This window comes from Chrysemys picta, chromosome 11 (assembly GCF_011386835.1).
Source record: "Chrysemys picta bellii isolate R12L10 chromosome 11, ASM1138683v2, whole genome shotgun sequence".
Lineage (NCBI taxonomy): Eukaryota > Metazoa > Chordata > Testudines > Emydidae > Chrysemys > Chrysemys picta.
Genome location: NC_088801.1, coordinates 35,929,981 through 35,949,286, shown reverse-complemented (window position 1 = coordinate 35,949,286; position 19,306 = coordinate 35,929,981). Strand labels below are relative to the sequence as shown.

The 19,306-nt window shown below is 39.6% G+C and overlaps 1 protein-coding gene across 3 annotated transcripts in view; it reads left to right on the top strand.

Annotated features, from left to right (window-relative positions):
- LOC101943653 (sodium channel protein type 1 subunit alpha) overlaps positions 1-18,081 on the top strand; it is a 174,234-nt gene extending 156,153 nt beyond the window's left edge. For all 3 annotated transcript variants that reach the window (XM_065561790.1, XM_065561789.1, XM_008178427.4), the window contains 5 exons: positions 6,101-6,154; positions 6,458-6,595; positions 12,637-12,741; positions 14,027-14,297; positions 14,792-18,081. In XM_065561790.1, the coding sequence (XP_065417862.1) occupies positions 6,101-6,154; positions 6,458-6,595; positions 12,637-12,741; positions 14,027-14,297; positions 14,792-15,969 (1,746 nt within the window). In that variant the 3' untranslated portion in view covers positions 15,970-18,081. The remainder of the gene's footprint in view (positions 1-6,100; positions 6,155-6,457; positions 6,596-12,636; positions 12,742-14,026; positions 14,298-14,791) is intronic.
- The last annotated feature ends 1,225 nt before the right edge of the window (positions 18,082-19,306 follow it).

Sequence of the window (19,306 nt, the reverse complement as noted above, 5' to 3'; positions counted from 1 at the left end):
GGCTAAAAACATTTTTTTTAAATGAAAACTTAGATTGCATGACTCTGGGAGCTTGGGTAATAGGTGTGAGCCTATTTTGCCTGTGCCTTATTCCAGTCCTGCCTATGGGTGTACCGGTACCTCAGTGAGGGAGAGCCAGGCCCAAGGATCCAGCAGAAGATGCATGGTCGTATTTTGAACATCTGCACAATATACTGAGAGTAGTGTCTCATTCTGTTATCTCAAGGAGGCAAACCTTGCTGTGTGGAACTTGGTTTGTGGATGGAACTTGGGCAATGCCACCACTTCTTTTTTCCATTCTGATATAGAGCTTGTAGAAAGTATTGAGAGAGCGCGCACATTTGTGTTTATTCATTTCCTTGACCAAAGAGTCTCTTCTGGCTGCCCACAAAATGAACAGGGAGCTCTACATCTTTGAAGATGTGTGCGATAAAGTGATAATATCCATTTTGCAATCATGGAACAATAAGAGCACAATAAGGGGAAATTTTCAAAGGTGCCTATAGGATTTCAGAGCAAAAGTCTAATTGGCTTTCAGTGGAACTTGTGCTTGTAAATCCCTTTTGTAAATTTCAAATTACTACATTAGAACCTTTTATTATGTGGCTTAAAGAACACAGTGAAGAACATGATTCAGAGACGTAGCTTTTCAGGGCTCTGTACATAGCTTTGTTGATCAGGGCAGAAATTAAAAAAGCCATCTTCTAATTGATATGGAAAAGAGATATCATGTTAGACAAGAATCTAGGGCAGAGCCTTAAGACTACTTTGATCTTTGATGAAGAAAAGGTGGAAATATCAGAACTTTTGTGTATCTACCCTTCCTACTGAATATGTAGCAACAAAAAGGGTATCTGAAAGGAACGGATACTAGGAATTGATTAGCTGAGTCCCATAATTACGCTTATATATCTATATGAATATAGATAATGCTTTTGGGAGAATTGTGCATTTGGCTAATGGCTTAAGATAAAACATTAATCCTGAGGAATCTAGATACAAAAGTGTGATTGTCAATGAATATTCTTGCTGTGCTTCCTCTTTGGGCCATATCTGCACTCTGCTCTATGGAAAGCCACTATCTGCATTCTTTACTCCTGAACCAGAAGCCCACTGAAGTCAACAGGAGTCAAAAGAGTTCTTTCCCTGGCTCCCTAACGGTCTGAGCCAAAGCTGATTGAAGTTATTGTGAGGCTTTCCATTGACATGAATGGGCTTTGGCTCAGGCTGCTAGGAAACTAAGGAAAAGCTTTATTGAATAGTGTGGAAATTTCCACATGGGGGGCAATACCATTGCTTTTTCTGACAAACTTAGCGATAAGTGATAAGCATTAATGGGGGCATATCAACTATACACTGCAATTAAAAACCCATAGCTGACTCATGCCAGCTGACTCGGGCTAAAGGGCTTGGGCTGAGGGGTTGTTTAACTGTGATATAGAGGCTCGGGCTGGAGCCCAGACTCTAGGACCTGTGAGGGTTCCAGAGCTCGGGCTACAGCCTGAGCCCGAATATCTACAACATGATTAAACAGCCCCTTAGCCCAAGGCCTGTGAACCCAAGTCAGTTGGCACGGACCAGTCGTGGGTTTTTAATTGCAGTGTAGACATGCCCTGTAGTATGCAACAAAGGTGCCTTTTGCAGAAGGGCAGTAGCATTAGAAGAGCTTTGTTTTTCAAACTATCTTTTTGTTAGCATTACCCATTTTTTTTAACCAGCTGAGTCACATCTTTCTCGGAGAGAAATATTGTAGGTTCTTGTAGCCTTTCTGGACAGTAGATAATCTGGAATAAATTCCTGTTTCCTTAGATCTCTTCTGGTTTCCGTTTGGAGCAGGAGATTCTAGAAAGAGTTCCTTTTTATCATGGAGAAGGTGTGGATAGAGGAGATTACAATGCTAAAGGAAGAAGGAACAGGATTTCTATAAAAAAAAACAACTTTTTTTCCGAAATCAGGACCTAGCCCTCTCATCCATGATTAATCTCTAATGTTCTCTGAATATAAATATTATTTCTGTTATGAGAGTCATGCTGAAAAGTAAATAGAAGTTTTATAAAGATCCTTCGTCTGAGTCACTAGACAGGTGGCACACCCAGAAGATCTGGTCTAGTTTCCGGAAAAAAAACCCTGTAAATTCTGAATTTAGACTGCCTCTGAATCACAGTCGATTTTTCTGAGCTGATAAAAATATCTGTGGATCTGTCTTGGGTGAGTTTTATGAAGAATTCTTTCAGTCTAGTTTATCTCTACAGAAATCAGAACCTTAGAAGAGAAATTTCCTAGTACAAGTGCAGAGCCATAAAGTTTTTCTGGCTAAAACACATGGGTTCATGATATGTGCCAACAGTTTTACAGAATCCTGGAAAATATCAATTAAGACTTTGGTGATCAGAGACTAAGAACAATTTCCAGAATACATTTGTAGTTTGGGTTTGTATCTTTTTACGTGACATTTCAATGTTCATTCTATGTAGGCTCTGAAGATGCCACTAGTTCAAAACTTTCCATTTTATGGTCCAATACAGCTGGTTTTGGTCTGTGTGAATCTGCGGATGACTTGTTTTTTGGAGGAGATTTGTCAGGGGAGGGGGAAGGATGTCTAAACTTGTGTGAAGATTTTCTATATCCCTGAAGAGAAGTGACGAAGCTGGAGAAACTCCTTCTTCCCAATTATCATGCAGCTCTAAGTGGAGAAGGAGAGGGAGGTGTTGGGAGAAAATAAAGGGCATCTGCTAGTATCTCCTTTGTGGCATGGCTCTCTTGTAACAAGTATAAACCTGAAATCTAGTATTTTGGATTTCCTCTGGTAAGTAAATCTCCTGGGGGTAAGAGACACTTCTCTGGTCAAAATTTTGCAAGCCATTAGGGTAAATACTGAATTGATTCTTTTGCTACAAGGTAGATAAAAAGGAGGAGAAAACAGAAATTTTGAAGTGTGGATGATAAAATGCAGTTCTACCAGGCAGATGTGGACAGCTATAAAGCACCAACAGGATATTAATTAAAAGCAAAGTTCTGCCCGAAAATAGACACTTGAAAATGTTCCTAAAAATCATCTCAGGTTGCTTGGCTTTAGTAAAGGAATAGAGTGGCATAACACCTGTATGATCTTACAGTTTTCACTAAAAATTTGATCCAGTCTTGCTGACAGTAAGTTGGGTTTGGTTTTTGTTTTTGTTTGTTTTTGAGGGTTTTTTAAATTCCATTCAAATTTATACTTAGGCTTATCTGGGTTCTTTGGCCAGAATGGTTTGGGTCAGATTCTGATCTCAGCTACACTCGTGTAATCTAAAGTAACCACTTTCAAATCAGTGGAGTTATTCCAGCATGAATGAGAAATCATTGGAGCTATGCCAAGTTACATCAGTGTAACTGAGATAAATTTCTGGACTCCTGTACTCTGATTTTATTCAGTAGGGATAAAGACAGTAATTTTGGAAATATGTAAGTAAAGCTTTACTTCTCTTGAGGAAAACGTTATAGGCCAAATTCAAGTCTAACTTAAGCTGGCATCAACCTCAGTAGGAGCTGTATCCATTTACTAACTTCAGCACCCTAGTGCTGAATTTCCTCTACATGTGTTCTACTATTCCAGAGCAACACAGACTTGAAGAAAAAGATTTCTGTAACTGAAGTGAACTTTCCAGTTTGGGAAATGATGGAAGGGGGTTTGTTCTCCCCACAATATCAATTAACATAAATATTTTTTTACGATGATGATTGAATTCATTGTTTCCCGATGACTCACTTGAGGTGAGGAAACCAACTACTACAGTGAGGGAGCATATTGGATTCCAGCGAGGTATCAGTTCATAACCCATTCTCCCTAATTTTTTTACTTGGGAATTCTGATTTGTTTTTCTGGGTTTTTTTCTTCACTTGTTGGGAGCAGTAATGTTCTATATATGACTTTGTGAAATTGTGTTAGTGTAGTGAATACAGATTCTATTTCAGCTCTTTTTAAAGATACTACAATTAAGTAGCATTTAATAGTTAGTGCTTCTCCATCCTCACCCCTTGAAGCTTCTACACATCATCTCTTTATTTAAGTTGCTCTTTTATGTAATAATAATTAACTATATGGGCTTTGAGAGTTCCTCAGTTCTTTCCCCTTGTCTCAGATGTGGTTGGAGATCTGCATTTTTTCTTTTATCTATTTATTGAGGGTTAGGAGGGTAAGAGGGTTAATTTTAATATTTTAAAATTAACCATTTTCTCTTCTCCCAGTTAATCTATGTTAATATGAATATATTCATTATAATATAAATGCATACATAATTAAAAATAATTCCAGTCTGTCTGGGAGACCATTTATGAGGATTCAGGTGGTGTGTGTTTGGATCAGAGAAAATAAAACACACCATTCAGAAGGGCTCCTCCGCCACTTCCAGCATGTACATAATTCAAAGGTATGCCTGCTTAACAGATTGAGCAGATGGGATCATATTATGGACACACTGCATTTTTCCACCAGTGTGTAAGATGGCAGATCTGATTTTCAAATGGTTATGTTGGCTTCAAAATCTCTGGCCATTTTTGAGACTTCAGTCATGTTCATGAGTACCTGCACTCTAACACGATCTTTTAGGGGTTTTGCCATCAGGGCCGGCTCTAGGTTTTTTGCCACCCCAAGTACACAAAAAAAGCAACAACAACAAAAACACCTCTGAGAGCGTAACTGTCGAAGCAAAAAAACAAAACAAAAAACACAACAACCCAGAGTGCCACCCCTGGAATTCTGCCACCCCAAGCATGTGCTTGGTTTGCTGGTGCCTAGAGCTGGCCCTGTTTACCATCATGCCATAAATTGTCAGCATGATCTAATCTTTACTGTGGTGGCCCCTAAGGTATAAAACTTGCTCCTCCCAGACATACACCTGAGGGCAACCCTACATGTCTAAAAACTATGCTGCTTCAGGACTGTTTTTTGTTTTAATCATGAATGGTCCCACTTTGTCTCTTCAGTACTTTAGTCACTTTTGATTGGTCTATTTCCTGATGCTGCTAACTGTATTGCACTTTATATGCTCCATGGGCAGAGTTTGTTTTTCCAATAACCCCACTACTTAACTAGGTGTCAAGAAACTAATGAGGTAGCAATAATCATGAAAGAGCGGGTTCCCTATTCTGGGCTGGGATCTGTGCCTGCATTTTTTTTTCGGCAGATGATGATGGGTGGCATAAAAAGACTACAGAACTACTTGAATCCTCCATTTCTCTCTAGGCGTGTTTGGATTAAATCTCAGTATGTTGATTCTTACTTGGAGATGTCCTTCCTCTTACTGTCTTCATCTCTCTGTTAGGGTTTATGCTCAGAAGGAAGCAGCTGTAGAAGTCCGTAGAATGCTACCACAGATGGTGCATCTTTAGTCTTTGCCATGTATAATGCATATCTTCTGTTCAGTATTCTCTTCCTCCAGTAGCTTCCCAATAAAGAACATATGTGAGAGACCTAACATGTTTTAATTTATGCTAAAATATAACTATAGTAAAAACAAAATCACTAAACCAGAGAGAACAATTTTGACCATTGACAAAGCAGGAATCAAACTGGGAATGAGAGTTAGGGAAAGACGTACCTTGTTGGAGGGCTTAAACATGCTTGGTTCCTACTGGTTGCCACTTTCCTGACTGACATGATAATGAGGGACTATTCATTGGTCCTTGCTGGTGGCAACCGAGTCACAGAAGAAGGCTATTTCTTAGTATTTCTCAGTTGTATGTAGCCATTATATCTGCTCATCTGAATTTGCTGAGCATTTATTCCATTAAAATGGATACCATACACTATAATTTGTAGTAGATGATTAGGAATTATAAATGTATGATTTCATGGTTATACTAATTGCTTACTATGCCACTGCTCATATACAGATATAATGGTGGTGTATTTGATAAGTAGTGTATTTGATAAGCAGTTCTAAAGAAAGCCAAGAGATTAACTTGAACTATAAATCTTATATTAGACCAATGATTTAAATGTGATATAAAGATTCCTGGTACTGTAGTTGATGAAAACAGTTATATAAAATGTTGGACTCTAGCTATTTTCATGAACCCATATTTTTACACAGATATCAAACATGTGTCTCATTTACAGGCTACATTTAAAGGATGGATGGATATTATGTATGCAGCTGTTGATTCAAGAGCTGTAAGTACAATATATGTTCTAAAGTCTTCTTTTCCTTGTATAGACTCTGAGTTCTAAGTTTAACAAAAATGAGTGAGTGAGCATGGCAAAAATTCTGCTAAGTATGAATTATTGTAAACTGATAGCAAAACTCCCATTGATTTCAATAGGTGCAGGGCAAAAATTAGTAAGAACGCTAAGGTACTATCCCAGGACAGAAGTATTTTGGATCTTTATGTTGTGAGTTGCTGATTTTTCAATGAATTGTTGACATGGAATATTAGTGCTGATTTTTTTTTTTTTTGTGCAAAACTTGTTTTGTAGGTACTGGATCAACCCGACTATGAAGGCAACCTATACATGTATCTCTATTTTGTCATCTTTATCATTTTTGGATCGTTTTTCACCCTGAATTTGTTTATTGGTGTTATCATTGATAACTTCAACCAGCAAAAAAAGAAGATAAGTATTAAAGTGTCTCCTCTCTGTCCTAAAGACAATATAAGACATTGCTTTTTGAAGTCATAAAAAATGTGGAATGATTGTCCCAAGCATTTATTCTGATTGAAACAATTGAAAAACATTATTATATAAAAGATACAGTACAAGATACAATATGCTATAGCTTCATAGTAGTCCGGGTGATGAGTGGAACACATCCTTTCCCTTCCCCCCATCCCCAAGTTATTTAGTGTCCTGTGGATATTCCTTTCAGGGTACGTCTATACCCAGCCGCTAGTTCGGCGGCTGGCAATCGAACTTCTGGGTTCGACTTATCGCGTCTTGTCTGGACGCGATAAGTCGAACCCGGAAGTGCTCGCCGTCGACTGCGGTACTCCAGCTAGACGAGAGGAGTACCGCGGAGTCGACGGGGGAGCCTGCCTGCCGCGTGTGGACCGAGGTAAGATCGAACTAAGGTACTTCGAACTTCAGCTACGTTATTCACGTAGCTGAAGTTGCGTACCTTAGTTCGATTTGGGGGGTTAGTGTAGACCAAGCCTTTATGTAAGTGGAGGACTAATACATTCTCACTCCTGGCCACTTCCTACAAACTCTTTATGTGGTTGCACCATTGATTCTAGGCCACTCTATGCAAGCACTTATTATTTTCTCTGTTTTTTTTTTTTTTTTTTTCCTTTTTGGCTGAAAATTCTGGCCCTTCTCAATCTGAAGGTGATTATTATAAAAATGCAAAGATAATCTTTTGAGCTATTTTGAGCTATCAGTACATGCAAAACACAGTACATTACTTCTTTGTGGCATCTCTGCATACTTCCACTAATGCCTCAATGATCCTGAACCTTCTATAAAGCCATGACAGCACTGAACACTTGGGGATAGATTCACAGAATGACATAGGCACCTAACTGCCACTTTAGTGCATAAATCCCAGCACCAGGCCTCACTGGGATTCACAAAACCTGCTCAGCTGCTGCCAAATTTGTAGGCACCTAAACTTGCTTGGATTTTTGCAGTAAAAGTTCTCTAGGCCCCTATGTTGTTGCGTACTGCAGTCCCATGCCAGGTGTCTGGATGCCTAAGCCACAGTACAATGCATGAATCAGGAGAAGCTAGGCATTCCTGCACCGAACTTGCCTGCAGGGATCAATCCAGTAAATGTGTTCAGAGCTCACCTACCGGATCAGGTTCCTATTGGTGGGCTTACACAACATGATGGGGGAGGGGGAGAGAGGGAGGACTGCTCTTATAACTTTTAGCCTAGTGGTTGTTAGTCACCTGGGATATGGCAGACCCACAGTTCCAGTCTTCCCCCTCCCCACCACATATGGGATCAGCAGAAGAGATTTGAACTGTGATCTGCCATAGGCCACTGGGCTTTGGGATACTCTGATGTGGGGCTCCTTCATTCTCTCCTTTTCAAGCTATCCCACTGTGGATAAATAATCTTTAAAAGTTGTTTGGCGCAGATGGAGTGGATCCTAGCTCTTCTGCCTCCGTGGTGAGTGCTCTAACCACCAGGCTATAGTGTCATTCTCATGCTCTCTCGCTCTCTCTCTGGCCCAATGATTCTTTAATTATTTATCCTAAGTATAACAGGTTGAAAGGGACAGACTGTGGGAGCCCCACACATCAGAATCCCAGTTCAAATCCCTTCTCCCCATCAAGTGGAGGGGGACTTGAACTGGGGGGTCTCCCACATCCCAGCTGAGTACCCTAACCACGGCGCTAAAAGTTATGAGGGACAGTCTCCTCTCCCAGCTTCTTGCTCAAATGGCATAGGTGCCTAACACAAAGAGAGGGTTTGCAGCTGAGAATCCCAAGCAGAGGGAGGTACCTCCCTGTAGCCCAATTTTAGGCACCTATCTCCAAGAGAGAGGCAGGGCTTAGCACAAGCCCCCTCAGCTTGGCATCTCCCACTGGCTATTTTAAGTGAGGAACCGCCCAACAATGCTGCCTTTTTGTGAATCCCATTCTGAGGTGCCTCTCTCTCCCCATTCGTTGTGCAGAGAACCTAGGTGCTGAACTCAGGCTTTGTGAATTCCAGTGATTTTCTAGGCACCTAAAAGTTATACATGGCAACACTCAGCATCATCCCACCTAAGTGCCTCTGTGAATCTTGCCTTTGGTGTCTTAGACCGTTATTAGGAAGGTGTGAGCTGCACCTGCCTCAATTCCTTTTTGACTATGGTCTGTTATGGATGTGAGGAATCTCACTGTTGTGCCAGGTCTGCCTGACTGTTGGATGTTCTTTTTTAAAACCCCTTCTTATAGTTTTGTCTATGTGAACATTTAGTGTGCGGGAAGCTGGGGTGTGAATCTACAGCACACAAGCGTGCTGTGCACTAAATGGCCACGTGGACCCTCCTACCACATACTGACAGTTCCCTAGTGTGCACTGGAGTACAGTAGGGAACTTTTAATGCATGGTAGCAGGGTCCACCTGGACCCTAATTGCATGGCATGCTAGTGTGCTGTAGATTTACACTTCAGCTTACTGCGCAATAACTGTTTGTGTAGATAAGCCCTTAGTATCTGTTAGTCTTAGCTAGCTAAATATATATATTACCAAATCATTCCCTTTTCAGTTAAAAATCTAATATTTCATTTTACCTCAGTGCATTCTCTCACTTTGCTTGGGTCAGTGTTGACAATGGCAGACCTGAAGAAGAGTTTCAAGAGGTGTGCCTGCAGTTCAGGGATATTCCTGAAATACGATGCACGCACATGCTACCTCTTTTGTCTGGAGGAAACTCACCTCCCAAGAGATGTAAAGTCTGATAGGTTTTTATTCCTCAAGCCCTTTGAGTAAGGCTGTCAGAGAGAGCAGTGGATTCTGGCTGGCACACCATGAATGGCCCACAATGGCTGTCTTCAACTTCCAACTTCTCCACCACTAGCCTCCTGAAGCCAATCTTGACTCTGCCTAATAAGGACTCCACTACAATGTCTAAATAGAAGCCAGACAGGACATAGGAGTTAAAAGAGGACCACTTCAGTGCTGACAGCATTAAAACCACAATCTTCAGCTCCAGTCAGTCTCTTCCAGGTCTGAACAATCACAATTGAAGGACTCTTTTTTTTCAAGGCCCTCAAAGACCTTGGGGTCCCAGTGCCAGTATTTTGTTACCTAAGTCAGAAAATAGTTTTCACTCCAGTACCGATATCTGAAAGACACTGGAAAATTCTGGTGCTGATACCTTCATGTTATCTACATCCTGGGTGGTGTTGACATTTCAGGAGTGCCATAAGAAATGCCTTCACTGAACAGAACTGAATTTTTGATTTCATGTCGGATGCCAATTTTTTCTCTCTCTAGCTCCCTGGAAACATAGGAAGAAGAGCAAGTGTGCTGAAAAAGATCCCCCAGCATTAAGGGGAAAGCACCATAGAAAAAAGCAGTAGTAGTACTTATCTTGGAAGAGCACCAATTGGGCATTGACTCCTCTGGATCCAACTTCAACCTCTCCTCTCTGGTGCCAAAGACACCATCAGCATCTCCTGCTGATATAGTCTTTGCCTTACCAATGTTGTTTCCTTGGGCTCCTTTCCCAGATGTCTTCTCCTCTTCCAAGAAATCTCAGAAGAGGCAGACTTGGTTCATTCAGTTACCCTGATTCCTTCCTACTGCTAATTCCACCTCCCATTTTGGGATTTGTATGCCCCTGAAGACCATTTCTTCCCCTTCAATGGACATCAGACAAAAGGCCTAACCATCAGGGAAAACTATATAGGGAAGAGAACTCAGTCATGGGGAAGGAGACCCAGGGAAGAAGAGACCTGCTGAAGGCAGGATGGAGAAAACCACAGGGAGTAGGACAGGTTCCTGTGATAAGGCCTGTAAGAAGCATGGAGATCTCTGAGGGAAGAGCACAGAGTCCTTATGGAGGGGAGGCAGTGGGAAACCTGCTGGGAGGAAACAGCGTAGAGGAACTCAGCAGGGCCCAGGAGTAAGGGCAAAGAGCACAAAACTTCAGTGTAGCCCAAGAGGGGCAGAAGAAATTGGTTTGGATATTTATTTGGATTTACAGTTGGACTTTTGTTACCCATGAACTTAGGAGGTGATCTGGCTGAAAAGCTGGGCCATGGAAGACCCAGACAGAGACAGGCCAGCATAGAGCCAAGGAAGTGGTCAACAGGGGGTGTTAGACGTGAAGTCCTGTGCAACACCATTCTCTGCTGCTAGAGGGGGACTGTGGCAGTGCGTGCAAACACTAACAGGCACCCAAAAAACAGATCTGTGAGGCAAAGGTTCTGTGTTTGGGATACACGCTTCTTGTCACTCCTCTTTCTCCCCAATTTTGATATGTATGTCAGGAGCAAAGAACCAACTCTATCACATTCCCCACTTCCAGCCTGGAAGGACATAACAGTGGACAAGTAGGTCCTAGATGCAGTAGAACTCGAGCTGGTCAGGATTTTTTTGGCTAAATGTGTTTTCATCAAGGTTTCTCAGTTCCAGGATTAAATTTCTGGTTAGAGAGAAACTCACCCCAGGTTCATGTCTCTGCATCTCCCACATCCCAGATGAGTGCCCTAATCACCAGGCTATAGAGTCTGTTTCTCACTCTCTCTTGCCCAGTGTTATTTAATTATTTATACAAATGGAACAGCTCCAACAGGAGAGACTGAGAGAGACCCACGCCAAAATAGCCTATAGCATGGTGCCTATGGCGCTCATTGGAGGGTGTGGTAGACGTATATTCAAGTCCCTTGCTCTGAAACTGGCAGAAGTGGAGATCTGAAAGGTGGCCAGCTGGAACTCAATACATATATTCACTCAACATTACTATAGTACTAGATTTAGCTTCACAGTTTGATGCCAGGTTTCGCAGAGCTGCTTTACCATCTTTTTTATTTGAGAATTCCTCAGCCCATCAGTCATCTCAGCTACACTGAGCTTACCAGCCACCAGTGAGTGGAATTATGCACAGGTTCCCTGAAGAAGAAAGAGAGATTACTTACCAGTAGCTGTAGTTCTTTGAGGGACATCTCTGAATATCCAAACTCCCTACTCAACTTCCCCTCTTCCTCAGTTTCCTATCCATCTTGGACTGTGAGCAGATGTGATTGAGGGTCACACCTCTCTTACATAACTTTGGGCCATGAACATTGGGGATGCAGTGGCAAAGTTTTTCAGAAGGTTCTGGACCACCATGGTGCAGGTACTTTGTATCTCATGACTGTGGATATGCAGAGGTATTCCTCAAAGAACTACAGTTTCTGGCGAGTCTCCTCTCTTTACCTATAATTGTTGGTGTCAGAGTCCTTCTCTTCCTTCATCCTACAGTAGGATCATCCAGATCTGTAAGCATTATTCTATGAGGAAACAAGGAAGTCTAGTTTTAAGAAGGGTGAGGGAAGTAGGGTGCAGGGAAGAGTAAAACTGACAAAAATAGTGGTAAGTAATTGTCTCTTGTCCTTTCTCCCTTCCTTGTTGAACAATAAAGATATCCAGAACTGCAAGAGAATATTACAGGCAGTAGATAATATACATTGAATGACTGCTTGTAAAGAAAAATCCCCATTGTTTGAGAAAATCAGGTCCACATCAGAATGGGTTACAGAAGAGTGAGGACTGGCCCCGATAGCAACATTACAAATGCCCACAGCCATTGCTTCACCCCTTTGTGCCCAAAAGGTGGCTAAACTTCTTGTTCAATGTGACCCTGAAAGAGGTTGGGCGTTTTACTCATTCATTTGTGTGGAAGTGCTTGAATTTGATAGCCTACCTAATATTGACAGGATGTTAGTGCCTTGTCTTGATACACTGGGACCTGAAACTAAAACCTCATGAGCTTAATAGTTAATTAGACTCTGTTACTTGATGCCTTTAATGCATGTCAGTATTTAACTCTGCAGAGAGCCAATGAAAAAGTAGCTGATAGTAATATGTCTCCTTTGATCTCCTAGTGAGGATGTATTTATAATGTCTCCACAATAAAATATAAGATTATAAGAGACACTTATTTTCCTTGTAATCCCTTTTCTCTTTTTTATTCATGTAAATATGGTTGTAACCAGTTTTGATTTCATTTCCTTACTTTGGAGGTCAAGACATCTTTATGACAGAAGAACAGAAGAAATACTACAATGCAATGAAAAAGCTGGGATCCAAGAAACCACAAAAACCTATACCTAGGCCCGGGGTAAGAATGATTTACTTTAATTTGTCCAGACTAAAAGGCCAATTTAAAAGAAAAGAAGAAATATTAGCTTGTAAGCAGTTTATTTAGAGTTCACATTTGTATAAAGACTAGATATTTGATCTATAAAAAGCTCATGTACAAGTTATCATTAAGGTAAGCAAAAGTGAAAAATTTAAACACATTAAAGAAAGAAAGTACCTTTTCCCTCTGCTACCATATTTTTCTTTTTTTAATATGTAAAGAGGAAAAGATCCAGGAATCTGAACTCTATTGTATGCCCCTTTCCTGTGAATAATAATAATGATAATAAATCATTGCCATACTGTCTGCTTTCATTGTAACAGTTCTAAGAAGAAAAATCTGTCAGTTTACTCAGCAGTAAAGAACATGTATATATTAAGGCTGAGATTTTCAAAGAAGCATGAGGGATTTAGTTGCCCAAGTCCTATCAAAATTCAATTGGAGTTGGTTGTCTAAGTCTTTTAGGATCCTTTGAAAATCCTATTATGTTTTAACATGTTATAGGTGGAGCTTGTGGAAACACCTATAGTTAAAGTTACCTAACACTTCCCATTGTAATTCCCTAATTTCAATTGCTTATAACTTTGCCAAACTTTTATCATTTGGGTTAAAAATTCTCATGCTTGCTCCTTACCTCAGGGTGAATTTTTCTGGAAAATGTCAGCAAAAACGTCCCATGCAATTTCCAGAGTTGGGGGGGAGGAACAAGAAGTTTTACCAACATTAAATAATTTGTCCAATAATTTTTTGGAAGAACTCTAATATTAGAAAGAATACTAAGGTTGCAAAGTCAACCACTCAAAAATTAAGACATGCCAGAATCAAAACTGCCAGAATCATGCAACCTTAATTCCCCTCCCCTTGTGGATATGCATTAGAACAGTCTTTCATTACATGATCACAATCTATTCTTTCTACATGACCCCTGCCTCATTCAGTGCACAGAACAGACAGTGAATGAGAGAGAGGGTATCAGAAAGTGAACGGGTGTTTAAGGTTGTAAATTGGGACCCAGTAGAGCTGAACTCTTTCAGCTCTGCTTCAAACTTGCTGTGTGATGCTGGACAAGACTATCACAACATCTACATGCAAGGGAGCTGAATTAAGCTCTAATATTTGTATTATTAATTTGACAAGGCTGCCCTTTTACTGAAGTTCTATACACTGTGTTATTAAGAGATTTTCTTACCTTCTTCCAGTATAATATAGAATAGAATAATAATTGTTAGGTGTGAATTGAATGGTTCTTTTTTCCCCCCTCCAGAACAAATTCCAAGGCATGGTATTTGATTTTGTGACAAAACAAGTATTTGATATTGGCATCATGATTCTTATCTGCCTTAACATGGTCACCATGATGGTAGAAACAGATGATCAGAGTGATGAGATGCAAACTATTTTACAGCGGATTAACCTGGTGTTTATTGTCCTTTTCACTGGAGAATGTGTTCTGAAACTGATTTCACTCCGTTATTACTACTTCACCATAGGGTGGAACATTTTTGATTTTGTGGTTGTCATTCTCTCCATAGTAGGTAAGAATTGTTTGTTAAATTAAAAAGAGGCTAAAATGAGTGGAAGATGAAAATTTACTTAAGGTGCTTCATGTTTGGCTTTTGCTATTACAATGCTTACAATTAAGTTGTTTAGCTTTTCATTTCCTGTAACTTTCTCTAGAGTAATCATCAAAATTCTTATATTCAGCCATCACCATAGTATCTGACTATATTAGGAATAATTTGTATGAGAGAATTGATAAGAACTTCTTCTATTGCCATTCTCAGTGTCAGAAATTACACATTATCCACTCTTGAACTATCAGATCTCTTTTACATAAGATATATTAAAAATTAAAGTAAAACCTATACAGTACATTTACTTGACATATGAAATGTTAGTAATCATATAAAACATGACTGAATGATTTGGAAGTCTTTGCAATCCTCCATCATTCTGATACTGTAGTACAGAAAGATTAAATTGCTGTAAAATATTTTCCCCTTACTTACTAGCTGTTTTGTTTTTACAGGTATGTTTCTAGCAAAGGTGATCGAAAAATATTTTGTGTCCCCCACCTTGTTCAGAGTTATCCGACTCGCCAGAATAGGTCGAATCCTGCGTCTCATTAAGGGAGCTAAAGGGATCCGCACTCTGCTTTTTGCTTTGATGATGTCTCTTCCTGCTTTGTTTAACATTGGTCTCCTGCTTTTCCTGGTCATGTTTATCTATGCTATATTTGGAATGTCCAACTTTGCCTACGTTAAGAGGGAAGCAGGGATTGATGACATGTTCAACTTTGAAACTTTTGGCAACAGCATGATCTGCCTATTTCAGATTACCACGTCAGCTGGTTGGGATGGCTTGTTAGCACCAATTCTTAACAGTGGAGAACCAGACTGTGATCCTAATAAACCTCACCCAGGAAGCTCTGTTAAAGGAGACTGTGGTAACCCTTCAGTTGGGATTTTCTTTTTTGTCAGTTATATTATCATCTCATTTCTAGTTGTAGTAAACATGTATATTGCTGTTATTTTGGAGAACTTCAGTGTTGCTACAGAAGAAAGTGCCGAGCCCTTGAGCGAGGACGACTTTGAGATGTTCTATGAGGTTTGGGAAAAATATGATCCAGATGCAACCCAGTTCATGGAATTTGCAAAACTGTCTGATTTTGCAGCTGCACTTGATCCTCCTCTTCATTTACCAAAACCAAACAAAGTTCAGCTTATTGCAATGGATCTGCCCATGGTGAGTGGTGACAGAATTCACTGCCTTGACATCTTGTTTGCTTTTACAAAGCGTGTTTTGGGGGAAAGTGGAGAGATGGATGCACTTCGAATACAAATGGAAGACCGGTTTATGGCATCCAATCCTTCAAAATCCTCCTATGAACCAATTACAACCACATTAAAACGAAAACAAGAGGAGGCATCTGCTGTCATTATTCAGCATGCTTTCAGACGTTACCTTTTAAAACGAACAGTAAAACAGGCTTCATTTGCATACAACAAAAATAAAATCCAAGGAGGGATTGGTCAATGTATCAAAGATGAAATTCTTATTGACAAGTTAAATGAAAATTCATTTACAGAGAAAACAGACATGACCACCTCAACAGCAGTTTGTCCACCTTCCTATGATTGTGTAACAAAGCTAGTAAAAGAAAAACATGAAAAGGAAGACAAAGATGTCAGAAAGAAGGAAAAATAAAATGCAAGGAAACAATTCTGTTTGTCTGAAAAGTTGTTTACAGCCTGTGAAGGTGATGTGTTTGTGTCCACAGGACTCCTGTAGGAGGTCTATGCCAAACAGACAGTTTTTAAAAATATACTGTATACATAAGGTCAGTGCCTATAACAAGACAGTGACCCCTTGTCAGTAAATTGTGACTATAATATGGGGAAACAACCTTGACTGGAGGTTACCATTTTCACTACCAGCTGACACTGCTGAAGAGGAGAGAAAAAATGGCTACTCAGACTGTAGGGACCAGTTAAAGGGGTGAAAACCAATAAATTTTTGTGTGTTTAGCATAAAACAATACAGTAACTGTATCCACTGTTTGCATTTCAACTGCCACGTTTGTCATATTTTTACAAAATCTGTGTTGGTGGAGTCATCTTTTTTTTTAATCATATGTTGATTATATGTAACTATTTTTGTAAATGGGGTTTATGTTGGGGAAGGGTTAAGTATTACTTTACAGGTATGAGGACCAGGTGTTCTATAATATGACTCTCTAATATACACACAGAAATTATTTGCATGAAGGCATGCTGCACTTATAGATCATGCATGAAAAACATTGAGTCACAGAGAACAACAGATTTTTAACTACTCTGTGTTTCTGGGAGGGAGTAATAAATTCTGAGGTGCTTAATTAATGTATTCATGTTGTGTCACATCAGACGAGTCTTTATATGCCTGTAAAGTTCTCTATAATCCACAAGAACAGAACAGATGGATTATTTTTACACAGACCATTAAATCTCAGCAAGTGCAAACTTCATTGTAAGGTCTGGAGTCCAAGGTTTTATGTCTTTGTCAAATGGTTTTCTGTATAAAAATATTAAAAGAATCTGCCCTATAAAACAGAATTGACCAAAACGAACCCTTTATAAAATTGTTCTGCTTTATCCTGCAGTATTGTTTGGCCATCTTCAGCTCTCAGTAAGGTTGACATTGTATATGTTAATGAAAAGCCCTCTGTTATGTAAATAGTAATTTTACCCTGTGGTGCATGTTTGAGCAACCAAATAATGACATGAGCACATTTATTGCATCAAATATGTACCACAATAAGTGTAGTGTGCAAGCTTTCAACAGGTAAAAGTATGTATTCTCTACCATTATAGATAGTTTGGATGCTATCAATGCATGTTTATACTGCCTATGCTGCTGTTCTTTCAACAGTCCAGAATTCTTAATTATGGGAAACCATACATCAGAGGTAAAGAGAAACAAATTGTTCAACAAGACCTCATTTCTTCACATCATTAAGCAATAGTTTGCACCTAATTCAAGAGCTTTTTTGTTTTAAATTTTTAAATCTTAAGTGAAAACATATGGTGTATAGCAAAACTGTACAGATGTGTTGCAAACTGCTAAACCTGTTGAAAATAATGTGGTTAGAATTTTATAAGCAAATATAAATATTGTAAAAAAACCATTTTATTTTATTTTTCAGCATTATGTACATAATATAAGAAATGAATTTTATCTTCAGGTTGATGTCACAGCCATTTTTATTACTTTCTGACCACAGCACTTTTTCATGGAAGAACTTCAGAAAATAAGAAATGAAGACAAGAATGGGTAGTTGTAGGTTTCTGCTTTTTTACTATATTTGAAAACATTTCCATTTGAAATAATTTGATAATTTCTGCAAAAGAAGTGCACAATTTGCTTGATAACAAAAGGCTATATTTTTTGCTTTGGAAAAGGATGCAAAGTTTTGTTTGAATTTCTAGCAGTGCCTGCATCAGAATTTTAAAATATCCTTTTTCCTTCACAGAATCCTTTATCTTTTCCAGGGTTTATTTACATATATTCTTTTTGATTCATGCTGCATTAGAACTACTATTAATATAATCTGGGTCCACAATATTTTTTCACAAAAACGAAGTAACAAAATTGTATAATCAAACACATCAGGACATTTTATGTTTCTTACACAGGAAAATTACATATAGACTTCTTTTATTAAAACTATTGACTTATACTGTATTAGTGAACTGCATGCAGGAAGATGCTATTACCCTAACTGATGCTAAACAACATTATTAATGCGCCAAAATAATAAAGATTACATTTTTTATTGTATTCCCTTGTCTGTTTTTATTAACTAAAATTAATATAAGATCAAAGTTATTATACTACAGTGCATAAGGATCTGATCCTGCATACCATTACAACCAGGTATAGTGCTTACTATCAGTCAGAAATCTATTGCTGTCACTGGGCTGTACCCCTTAAGTAGTACTGCCACTGATAATGTTCACAGGATCTTGTAATAAAATAGAGTAACAAAAATACAAAACGGATATAATATTTGGTGGGAGGAAACAGATCTAATGTGAATAGGAACTTGATTAAGATTACAATGACAAAGTTATTTTTGTATAATACTCCACCTCTTTTATAACTTCACAGCTATTTTTTTCCCTTTCAAAGGGTCTGTTCCTGGCACCCTTACTCAAGCTGAGTAGCTCCAGAAATCAATGGAGTTACTTACATATTGCCAAAACATTCTCCCACCTCTGTGGGTATCTGCATGGGTGGGAGAGCAGCCTCCCTGGTGCTGCCACATCCCTATCCTGTGGCGTGTTGGTAGAGAATAGACTCAGCCTTGGCTTGATCTCACAAATGCATCAGCAAGCCCAACTGTACCACTACCATGTACCAGGTATAGACCTGTCTTAGGGTATGTCTACACTACAAAATTACTCCGATTTTACAGAAATCGATTTTTGGGAACAGATTGTATAAAGTCGAGTGCATGCGTCCACACTAAGCACATTAATTCCGCGGTGTGCGTCCATAGTACCGTGGGAAGCGTTGACATTCCAAGCGGTGCACTGTGGTAGCTATCCCACAGTTCCCGCTGCTCATTGGAATTCTGGGTTGAGCTCCCAATGCCTGATGGGGCCGAAAATTTGTCGCGGGTGGTTATGGGTAAATGTTGTCAGTAAACCCTTCCTCCGTGAAAGCAACAGCAGACAATCATTTCGCGCCCTTTTCCCTGGATTGCCCGATCAGACGCCATAGCATGGCAAGCATGGAGCCCATTCAGCTCACCGCAGTAGTTATGAGCATTGTAAACACCTCGCGCATTATCGTGCAGTTTATGCAGAACCAGAAGCTGAAAAACCAGGCAAGGAAGTGACGGCAGCATGGTGACGAGAGTGATGAGGACATGGACACAGACTTCTCTCAAAGTGCGGGCCCCGGCAATGTGGACATCATGGTGTTAATGGGGCAGGTTCATGCTGTGGAATGCCAATTCTGAGCCCGGGAAACAAGCACAGACTGGTGGGATCGCATAGTG